At 45.2% G+C, this 12,274-nt stretch overlaps 1 protein-coding gene across 1 annotated transcript in view; it reads right to left on the bottom strand.

Moving 5' to 3' along the window:
* The window catches only part of LOC101630551 (zinc finger protein 658B-like), a 1,393-nt gene extending 1,259 nt beyond the window's left edge, over window positions 1-134 (bottom strand). The window contains 1 exon segment of the mRNA XM_012733167.1: window positions 20-134. Coding sequence (XP_012588621.1) covers window positions 20-134 — 115 coding nt within the window.
* Window positions 135-12,274: the final 12,140 nt, after the last annotated feature.

The following is a 12,274-nucleotide window of genomic DNA, read 5'->3' as shown; positions in this document are numbered from 1 at the left end:
CACAAAAAGGTTTTCCTACATTCTTTACATTCATAGTGTTTCTGTCCACTATGAGTGCACTCATGTTTACTGATATATAACTTTCTGTTAAAAGTTTGTCCCCATTTTTTACATTCATAGGGCTTCTTTTCCATGTCAGTGATCTGATGTTTCTTGAGGGCTGACTCCTTCAAGGAAAATTTCCTATATTCTTTACATTCATTGGGTTTTCCACCTGTGTGGATTGGCTGATGTCCCTTGAAGTATGGCTTCCAGGGGAAACTTTTTATGCTATTTTTATACTCATAAGATTTCTTCTCTTCCGTAACAGTTCTCCAATGTTTATTAAGGGTTGCATTCTCACAGGTCTTCCAACACTTAAATGGCTGCTCACCTGTTTGTATTGTATAAACTTTAGTTAGAACAGAAACTCTTAACATATAAATCATATAGAAATTTTTCTTTTCTGTGTTTCTGACAGAGAATGTTGTAATTTGTCCCCATAATTATTCTGACTTAGATTACATTTATGATGTTTCTATTCAAAACACCTGTAAAAAGTTGGTTTTGTTGGTTTCTCAGAAAATACTTTCTCCTATTTATTGCATCCTTAGTGTGTTTACTTTATACAGTTTCTATTTTGTAGCGGACACTGACAGTTCACAGGCTTCCCCACATCCATTACACATATGTAGTCTCTCCTATAACACAAGGAGACAGTCTCCTACAGCCTGGAACTGGGAAAACCCATTACTAATAAATAGGTGCAAGTGGCCACTATTATTTGGAATTGGCCCTTCCACCCTCCCAGTCCAGCATGCACTGACTGACCTGGGAGGCTCTGTTTTGGGGGGTTCTCTGCAGTCCACAGGTGTGCTACTGCTTCCAACCAGATGATTACTGCAGGTTTCATAATACAACGATCTGGTTTAAGAAATACAGAAGGACAGGGACCAAGCCTGTGAGGTTCATGGCCTTTGAAAAATGACAACAGCAGAGTTTTAGGAGTTGTTTGACTTTTTTGTGTGTGTGGAAGACTAGTTTGCAGCTGTGCAAGGGGTATAATCCTCTTGCTCCTCTTCAAGATTCACCTATATTCATTCCCATCAAGGTATCAATGTCAGTCTAGAAGCTGCTCTACAGTCATGGTTTTGAAAGATACTAAAGGTATACCTGTGGGACCAGATATGGCAATACATGTTAGAATTATTCTGAGCAGCCCAACAGGAAACTCTGGGGACAGCATATGCCAAAGGTGCAAAGGAAAGGAACTTCAACATGAAAGGACAGGCTCAAAGCTAACAAAACTCTGAGCATCACAAGAAAATTATGATTGGTTAACATCCTTAGACTGGGATCATTTTCAAATGAGGATTCATAAACAATGCAAAATCCTTTTGAATTCTTCAACAGATTACTTCCATCAGAACAAAGGCAGGAGCTGAGACTGAGGCCAACAACTGCAGATACTTACATCAATCTCTATAAGAAATTGATAATCAATTTTTTGTAAAAATTTATTTATTCATATAGGAGCTGGGGTACAGGTTAGAGGTGCAAGGGGTGAGAGGATTCACCAGCTACAGAGTGGGGAGCAGAACAGGAGAAGTCTACCATGCCATGTGGGCCACTTCCATGCCCAGGGATTGAACTCGTGCTTCAGCGGCTACAGACAGCTTCATAGTGCTGTGCTTCAACAAGTTGCACCACCAAGAAGGGCCCCTTGATTATTTTTTTTAAAGAGTTGTTTAATAGAGGCAAATTTGAGCTTGTAGTAGAGAACGGTATACTCATAATCTTGTTGGCTTTATCTTAAGCATTTAACTTTAAAATGTTTATTATTTATTAAATTTTAATATGAATAAAATAACATCTAATTTTATAAACTTTGTACATTTACCATAATGAAAACAGTCCTTGTGGACCTTCCTGGTGGCCTAGGGTTTATGGGTCACCATTGTCACACCTATGGCCTACACCACCCTGGCCAGGGAGCTAATATGCATAGGCACAACAGATGGTGCCTGTCAAGACTCTGTGGTCTATTTCAGAATCACCTGTTCTGCACCCCACTCTGTCTCTGGTGACTCCTTTCAACCCCCAAACCTTGGCTTGCACCTCAGTTTTTGTATTCATAAATAAAAATAAATATTAAAAAAATATATATGCCCTCCCTGGTGGCGCAACAGATTAAAGCACAACACTACAAAGCTAACCACAGCTACTCCATGAATTTGATTCCCGGACAGGGAGGGGTCCCACATGGCTCAGCAGACTTCTCCTGGCCTGCCCACTGACCCTCAGCAGTATACAGTTAATCTGCCTCTTCTGCTCCATATCTGTCTCTGGTGAAGCCTCTCATCGCCCCTGTCTATTTGGACTGTACTGCCATTGTTAGAGAGAAATGTCACTCACCCAAGGACACCAGGCTCCTGTAGGTCTCCAGCATCACATCCCGGTACAGGATCCTCTGAGCATCGTCCAGGTCCTGCCACTCCTCCCAGGTGAAGTTCACGGCCACGTCCTCAAATGACACCATCCCTGCAAAGGCAGTGGTCTAGGTCAGAAGAGCAGGAAGTCTGAGAGTTCATTAGTTTGAGTGTGTTTTGTATTGTACAGGATGCACCAAACTTTGTACCACATATTGTGTGACAAACATATGTAGCAGTAGAAATTCTCTCCCTTTTTTCCTTTTAATATTTATTTACTTATGCATAGAAGAATTGGGATGTAGCCCAGAGGTGTGTGTGTGTGTGTTTGGTGGGGGTGGGGAGGGTGGATGGTGGTAAGACAGAAAGGATCCACCAGAGACAGAGTGAGAAGCAGAACAGGCAGTTGTATTAACTACACTGCTGAGTGGAATAGCTGGCAAGACAGGTCTGCTGTGCCATGTGGGTCAGCTCCTGGCTGCAGTAGTGACAGCATGGTATCACTGAAACTTAAACCACAATACAAACAAGGAATCCAACCAACCTCTGTACTAACTCATTGTTCCCAAACTATACTTATGTCACATAATATTGACTTCAAACTAAAAAGGTTAAAAGAGGGGCTCTCCCTGGTGGCACAACGAGTTAAAGCACCACATTATGAAGCTCTCTGAAGCTGCTGCAGCATGAGTTCAATCCCCCGCCAGGGAGCTGACCCATATGGTGTGGCAGACCTCTCCTGACCTGCCCACTGCTCCTCTCAGCAGTATATTTCAGTACATCTGCCTGTTCTGCTCCCTACTCTGTCTCTGGTGAATCCTCTCACCCACCAAACCTCTGGCCTGTACCCCAGTTCTGTAAGCATAAATAAATAAATCTTTAAAAAAAATGGTTTAAAGAGAAACAGAGGGCCACTACATTATAATTAAGGGGACAAAACAGCAAGAAGACATAATACTCATCAACATATATGCACTAAATGAGGGAACACCAAAATATATCAGGAAACTATTGTCATCTATGAAAACATACATTAAGAGAAAATATGTATTTTCTCTCAACAATGGACAGAAAAAGACAAATAAGCAAGGACACTAAAGCTCTAAAAAAGGACTTAGACCTCATGTGCTTAACAGAAACTATAGAACACTGTACCCCAAAAAATTCAAGTACATATTTTTCTCAAATCCAGATGAATCATTCTCAAAGATGACATACTGGGACACAAGACACATGTCAATAAATACACTAAGATCAAAATCATTCCAACTATCTTCTCTGACTATGAAGGACTCAAACTAGAAATAAACCATGTGAATAAGGCAAGAAACCCTCCTATCTTGTGAAGAAGTGAAACCCACATTATTGGAGGACCTCTGGATCAATGAGATCAAAGCAGAAATGAAATAAAATGCCTTTAAAAAGAATGACACATTAAAGGCAGTTATAAGGGGAAAATATATAGCAATACATGCTCACATATAGAAACAAGACGCAAATCAAAGAAACAACCTAATCTCCCACTGTAAAGAACTGGGAAAAGAACAACAACAAAAAAAAAACCCAAAAGCCAGCAGAACAAAGGAAATAATAACAGTCAAAGGAGAAATAAATGAAATAGAAGTCAGGAAAACAGGCCCTTCCTGGTGGTGCAATGGGTTAGGATGAAGCACTGCAAGCTAGTGCAGCTGCTTCATTCAGTGTGAGCTTGATCCCTGCACTGGAGGTGACCCACAGGGCGCAGCAGACCTCTCCTGACCCACCTGCTGTTCCCTTCAGCAGTGTACTTTGTCAATCTGCTGGTTCTGTTCCCTACTCTGCTGTCTCTGGTAAAGCCTCTCATGGCCCCTGAACCTCTGGCCTGTATCCCAATACTGTATGCATAAATAAATAAAATCTTAAAAAAAAAAAAAAAAAGGGAGTTAGGAAAATAATCCAAAAATAAAAAAATAAATAAAACCAAAAGTTGGTTCTTCAAAGAAGTAAACAAAATAGACAAATGCTTAGCCAGGTTCACAAAGGAAAAAAACAACAACAACAACAGGAGAAAGCACAAATAAATAGATCATAAATGAAAAACAAGTAATCACAATACACATCACAAATCAAAAGAATAATCAGAGAATACTATGAACAGCAATAGTTAGAACAGCATCTAGAAGAGATGCACAAATTCCTACAACTTTACAACCATACAAAACTAGCTAAAAAGAAATAGGACACCTAAACAGGCTAATTACAAATAGTGAAATTAAAGCAGCAATTAAACTCTCCCTCTCCTAAGAACAAAAGACCAGAACCAGATGATCTAACAAAGACAACACACAAAAACAAAACTTCAGCCAGTCTCCCTATTGAGCACTGGTGCCAAAATCTTCAATGAAATCTTAGCCAACAGAATCCAACAATGCTTCAAAAGAATCCCACGACCAAGTGGGATTTATTCCAGGGACACAAGAATGGTTCAACATCTAAAAATCTGTATCCATCACATCAACAGAAAGAAAAATAAAAAACCCTATAATCATCAATTGATGCATAGAAGGCATTCAACAAACTTCAGCATCCATTCATGATGAAGGCCCTTGAAATTCTTGGAGTAGAAGAAATATACATCAACACAATAAAAGCCATGTATGACAAACCCACAGCCAATATTATCCTTGATGGAAAAAAAAGCTGAAAGCCTTTCCTCTAAGATCAGGAACAACATGAAGAAGTCCACTATCATCATTGCTCTTCAACCTAATACTAGAAATCTAGTCAGAGCAATAAGACAGAAAAAAGGCATACAAAGAATCCAAATAAGGAAAGAAGAAGTAAAACTATCATTATTCACAGATGATACAATAATTTAAAAGGAAAACCCTAAGAACTCAATAGAAAACTAATCAAAATAATCAGGTTTGTAAAGTAGCAGGATATAAAATCAACACACAAAAGTCAGTAGCCCTCTTATACACAAAAAATCAATCAGAAGAAGTAGAAATAAAAAAAAAAACCCTTTACAAGTGAAACAAAAAAAAAAATCAAATACTTGGGAATAACCCTATACATAGAAAATTATACAACACTGTTAAAGAAATAAAGAGTACACAAAGAAATGGAAGACATTTACTGCTCATGTATCAGAAGAATTAAATCACTAAAATGGCCATTCCACCAAAAGTGATTTACAGATTTAATGCTATTCCAATAAAAATCTCAGTGACACTCTTCAAAAAAAGAGAACAAATATTGATGAGATTTATACAGAACCACAAAAAAACCTTCAATAGCCAAAACTTTCCTGACTAAAACAAAAGAGAACAGAGGTATCATACCCCTAGACTTCAAACTATACTACAAAGCCATAATGATCACAACTGCATGGTACTGGAACAAGAACAGACATACAGACTAATGGTTTCTAATACAAGATCCAGATATAAACCCAGTTTTATGGATGGCTTATCTCTGACAAAGGAGCAAAGAATATGTTCAATAACATATTCAGTACTGGGAAAACTGGACTGCTATCTGTAAAAAATGAAGCTAGATTAATACCTTGTACCATACACACACACAAAAAAAAACAACAATAGATTAAAGAACTAGACATAAGACCTAAAACCATAAAATACATAGAAGAAATATTGGCAAAATACTACATGACAGACACCTCAGTAACATCTTTAAAGATACATCACCCAAAGGATATTGAAGGAACAAATAAACAGCTGGCACTATATCAAATTAAAGAGCTTCTGTACAGCAAAACAGACATTACCCAAAACAAAGACATCCCACTGACTGGAAGAAAATTTTTGCACACAATACTAATGATAAAGGACTGATTACAAAGTTATACAAAGAGCTGTTGAAATGCAACAAAAACAAAGTGAACAACCCCATCAAAAATGGGCAGAAGATGGCCCTCCCTGGTGGTGCAATGGGTTGAATAGCACAGCACTATGAAGCTATCTAAACCACTGCAGCACAAGTTCAATCCTTGGGCAGGGAGCTGACTCACATGGTGTGGCAGACCTATCCTCACCCGCCACTGCTCCCCTTGTTTCAGGGTAGCTCAGAGTGAACTTGGGCTGCCTCTCTGTGGGGCCTCATCGCACTCAAAATGTAATTTTCTACAGGCACACACAGAAAGGGCAATGGGTTTATTATCAAAAAAGGGAGAAAGGAAAAGCACACAACCCAGGGTAAGAGAGAGGGATGCAAAGTAACTGGAATACTTTACCAGCGGGGCTAACTTGGAACTCTAGTCCCAAAGTAAGCTGCTAGCCCCAGTCACACCCTCTGAGAGCGCTTGTTCCAGAGAGAGAACCGTTACCCCTCCAGTGTGACAGCTTACTATTTATCTCCCAAAGTCCCAGAATTCCTGCTAGCTCCGCCCTTGGGTCCTCGCAGTTCTCTCCTTGGTACTGCTGGGAGTTGTAGTTTCCAATCACTGGAGTAGGGGGTGGAATCCAGAAAGCTGGAGTAGGGGGTGGAGTCCACAAGACTCTGCAGAGTTCTTTTAAGACATCCTTCCCCTTAACACCCTCAGCAGAGTGCCTGCGCCAGCCACCCCGTGCCAAGACAAGGCAGCCGGCTTGCCTGCTAAGGGTGGTTCTACATGACAACTCCCGTGTCTGTATTTCCCCCCACGATATCAAGTTATGGAGACTTGTGTTCTCACTGAGAATAACTGACCTCTCTGCAGAGTGCCGCCTTTATCTTGTGTGTGTATATTTGCCCGAAGCAGAATTTCACGGTTCTACTTTTGCATTTGCGAGCCCCCACAGAGCGCATCACAGTCAGAGCAGAACAAGCAGGCCACAGAAGACAGTAACCAGCTCACCAGAGTCGTGTCCACTGCAGGTTGCTCGTGCAGAGACACAGGGGTTGCGGTGTGAGGGGAGGTGCTAGGTGCAGAGACCGGCAGGTCAGGAAGGGACGGCCGGCCAGCCCTGGCCACTGCTGCCCCCGCTCTCAGCTCATCAGCTGGGGAAGGCAAAGCGACACTTCAGTCCACAGCAGGATTTCACCCAAAGGGAAGGGAAGGAGGGGCCACAGTCCATTAGTTTTAACAATTCAGATTTAAATTTACCCTGCAGTAAACAGCTCTCCTGCTGAGCACCCACAGGACCTGAAGCACTGATGTTACTGTCACAGGGACTCAGAACACAGCACTTCCCGCCCAGGAGTCTACAGAGAGGCTGCACTCATGTCCCAAAGAGGCTTCCCGGGGTCCCCTCCAGGGTGTCTCAGCCAACACTGACCTGGGCCTGGCCCTGTGACTGGCTTTGGTCAGAGGGAACTCGGCACCCATGAAGCTGGGGGAGCCTCTGGCAGCACTGTCATCCCTGAGGACACCTGGGTGGCCTGGCGGGGGTCCTGCTGAGCCAGTCGCCAGAAACATCACTCCAAAGTAAGTGAATTCAACACAACCAGCGTCAAGGCTCCAGATGGGGATGGTCTCACGTCTTCCGGCCACACCAGCCCAACATTTCCCCAAAATGCTAAACACAGATGAACTGTGTGGTCCCGTATTTCCACTCCTGGTGGCTCCCCCAGGTGAGGGGAGCAAGGATTTGGGATGGGCCTGAGCAGGAGCAGTCAGGGCAATGCTGACCCCGCAGAGGAAGGGCCCGCTACGACCCTGCCCCACCAGGTCCTGCCCCACCAGACGGCTGCCTGGTCCCAGCAGCCTCGGGAACTGAGTCCCTCCCCAAGCCCTGGAGGTCACACATAGCTCCAGCACTGACCGGGGCTGGCGTGTGTGGGGCAGCCTCTGACCCACGCTGGGCCGGTCCCGGCACGGTTACTGGCTTGATGCCCTTGTTACGTGGGTGAGAGGTGTTTAGTGAAGACTAGATATACTTGGTTTGTTCTCTTTATTTTCTTTAAAGATATATTTATTTATGCATACAGAACTGGGGTACAGGCGACAAGTGTGGGGGATGAGAGGATCCCCCAGAGAGAGTAGGGAGCTGCAGGTGGTAGATCGGGAGAGGTCTGTCACGCCACGTGGGTCAGCTCCCTGGCCAGAGTCGAACGCGTGCTGCAGCGGCTGCGGGTAGCTTCACAGTGCTGTGCTTTACCCCTTGCATCACAGGGGAGGCATCTAAGTTACTTTAATTTTAAATTCACCTCATCAATGTGAATGGAATTGAAATTCAGTATTTTTACTGATGCCTTGTAAAAACTGCCATCTTACAACAGTTTAGGTACATACCAATTATTTGAAGTGGTGCCACTATTCCACATCAGTGTATTAGGACACACATCAGTCTGTTTTCACCCTGCACTGGCATCTGGAGAAGGGGGGGGGGTCACAAGTGGGGGTCTCTACAGTGTAGATGTCCACCAGAGGGCAACTGAACCAAATCTGGTAGATCCATGAAGGGCACTGTCACTCTCAGCTAAGAAACAGCAGCAAATGTACAGCTACTGTGGAGGGTCGTTTTGGAGTTTGGGGTCACTCTGGGAAAGGTTTTACCAGAGCTCCCCTTTCAGCCACATGCGGCAAGTCCCCAGGTGTGTCTCCATGAGACAGAGACTCAGTTTTATATATATATATAAAGATTTATTCATTCATGCTTACAGAACTGGGGTACAGGCCAGATGTGTGGTGGGTGAGAGGATTCACCAGAGGCAGAGTGGGGAGCAGAACAGAATGACAAAGTACACTCCTGAGGGGAGCAGTGAGCGGGTCAGGAGAGGTCTGTCGCGCCATGTGGTTCAGCTCCCTGGTGGGGATCGAAATGGTGCTGCAGTGGCTTTGGAGAGCTTCATAATGCGGGGCTTTAACCCACTGCGCCACCAGGGAGAGCCCGACTCAGTTTAAAGAGCGGGTTTATTAGGGAAAGGACAGAGGACACGTGCTTAGGCACAAGCGGGCAGGAAGAGCTGCCCCGGAAGTGTCAGGCTTGCTGAGAGAGAGGCCTGCATGGTTGCAGGCGGGCACCTTAGGACTGTGACCCCACTGAGGGAGGCCAGTGCAGAGAAGACCTGGCATAGTGCAAGTCCCAGGCAGGCAGGAGGCTGCTGCCCTGCAGAGGGAGAGGGTGGGTGGGAAGAGGCACCTGCACAGGCACAGGTGGGCAGAAGACCGCTGCCTGGTGCTGGTGGACACTGCCCTGACAGAGTCCTTTTCCCTTTGGGGGGTGGCCTCACTCTTCAGAGTGGCGTGTTTGCAGCTGAGTTTGGATAACCGTGGAATCTCACAATGGCCCATCTCTGTATCTTTACCCTCAGATCTGTGCCTCCGATACTCCCCACAGCAGTCTGATATAGGAGTCTCTGTCACTGGGTTAATGGTCATTTTAGTTCCTTCTGCACCCACCTCCTTGCACAAGTCAGGTTTTAACTTTGTGATGTCTCCTTCAGGTTTTCAACTCTTTCCCTCCATTGGAGGGCATTAAGGCCATTTACTTTAAAATTAAGCATAAAATGGATAAGGCACAATTCCACTTCAGGGAATGTATTCAAAAGAGTTCAAAACAGTGCCTCAAACAGACACCTGCAGGCCTGTCTCCCAGCAGCATCACTCCCAACAGACCAGTAAATACAGGTGGAACTTGGAGTCCCTGGAGCATAAATGAAAGACATGTATATGGTCAGCATTACTGAGTCTTAAAAACAGCAGATTCTGGGCCACCTTGGTGGCCTGGGGTTCCATCTCAGTTTTATCACCACTAAGGGCTGAGATTGATCCCCAGCTAGGAAGTGACCACATGGCCCAGGAGACCTCCACTGTCTCCCCACTATTCCCCTCGGCAGTGGATTTCAGTAGATCCGCCTGTTCTGCTCCCCACTCTGGCTCTGGTGAAGCCTCTCATCCCCCCACACCTCAGGCCTACACCCCAGTTCTTGTATACATAAATAAATCTTTCAGAAAGTATGAAATGAAAACTGAACCACTACCCTGTCTTTCCACAAGTTTATCTTACAATCCAACACAAAAGCTGTAATAAAATTTCACCAGAGATTCCAGGGGCAGATGAGGAGTTTCTCCTTGTCACAGAGACCTTAATTATATTGAACAGGGCCCTCGCTGGTGGGGCAATGGGTTAAAGCCCAGAACTATGAAGCTCTCCGAAGTCTCTGCAGCAAAAGTTCAATTCCTTGCCAGAGAGGTGGCCCATATGGCACCACAGAACTCTCCTGTCTCCCCGCTGCTCCCCAGTAGTGTATTACCATCAACCTGACTGTCCTGCTCCCCACTGTCTCTGGTGAATCTTCTCACCCCCCTGCACTTCTGGTCTGTACCCCAGTTCTGTATGTATAAAGAAAAAATCTCAAAAAAAGAAAAAGGTTCAGAAAAGGAAAAGATACTTGCAAAAACACAAGCAGGGAGAAAGAACTGCCCAAGAGGGACGGGTTTGCTGAGAGTTCTGCGAGGTCCCACGCGGGCAGCCCTGAGGAGAGCGGCCTCTGCAGAGAAGCCCCAGCAGGTACAGGTCAAGGCAGGCAGGAGGCTGCTGCCCTGCACAGGACAGAGCAGGTGAAAAGGAGCACCTGCCTAGGCACAGGTGGGCAGGAGGCTGCCCAGGGCAAGCACAGAGCCTCACGGACAGTCTTCTCTTTGGGAGGGGCTCACTCTTGTGAGCCCTAGGTTTGTGCTGATTTTGGATAACTATGTTGAATTTGAAAGGGATCAAGATTCTGCAGTGAGTTCAATCTCCGTATCGTTTCCTTCTGGTCTGCAGCAGAACAGTCTCTAGAGCAGCCTGATACTAGCTGGGGCCCAGTGCTTTGTAATCCAGGCTTTGGGCCTAAGGAACTTAATTCCTGCAGCTGGGTAAATGGCTACGTTAATCCCTTCTGCCCCCAGTTACCTCTTGGTATTGGGGAAGCCAGATTTCTGGTTTTAGGGTCCCCCTTTCCTTTTATATTCTCATCCTCCATCACAGTGCCTCCATGCATGACTCAATGGGGGCATGGAATACACAGGGCAAATACACCATGGAATATGGTGATGAGCACCGTAGAATGCTTCAAGGGAAGTCAAATATGTGATAAAGGATGATTCTGGGATCTCTGTATAGACTAACGAGGGTATGCACTATTAAAGTTTCCTGGGCGTTTAAAGTAAAGAAGTAAATTACTTTCCAAATGCATCTGCAGAAAAACAGAAGACACCAAAATTCATGCTGGAGTCAAGCCCTGGCCAGACCCCATCCAACCAGAGTTGCCCAGCTGTTGCCAGAAAATACCGAATTCTTTTGCCTGTCACAATTATGGGAACCAGAAGACACAGACGGGGTGAATCTTTCATAGGCACTTTGATGAGCCCTGCAAGCTAGTCTGAGAGCAGCGGGTTCAAGCACCATAGAAAACCGTCCCAGCACCTCACCTCCAGCAGGCTAGTTATGAGTCCAGACAGTTCACTGTCGTTAACGGGCACAATCCGGACATGTACAACTGCCAGGAGGGTGACGACGCCGCTCCCGGAGAGCCCCCTCCCGGCCCTCTGCAGCTGGGGCATTTCCCTCCTCTGGGGAGCTCTGGCTCTGACAGTGGCGCACATCCCCCCCCCAGGGCCTCCCGGACCAGAAAGTGCACCAGCAGCAGGCCCAGGGAATCGCCATCCTGCAGACTTCTCTAGGCTGCTGCTGCCCTCTTGTGCCCCTGCCCGCCCCTGGCAGAGCTGTGTCCTTGTGGGAGTCACACGTACAACAGGCACCGGGGGACATTCTGGTGGTTGATGCTATGTCTCAGGTGTTGCAGATGACCCAGGATGCGGTATAAACAAAAGGATCTTATAACTTCTAAACTTGTCTATCTCTCCTCCAAAAAAAGAATTCTTAAAAAAGTTCCCTAATGTCACACAGGAAACTCAGTTGTGTCTCTACACAACAATACACACCAGCAGAGTCATTAGG

This window comes from Condylura cristata, unplaced genomic scaffold (genome assembly GCF_000260355.1).
Source record: "Condylura cristata isolate star-nosed mole 26May11 unplaced genomic scaffold, ConCri1.0 scaffold00039, whole genome shotgun sequence".
NCBI lineage: Eukaryota > Metazoa > Chordata > Mammalia > Eulipotyphla > Talpidae > Condylura > Condylura cristata.
The sequence above is the reverse complement of the archived record's forward strand: the minus strand, read 5'-3'. Positions and strand labels throughout refer to the sequence as shown.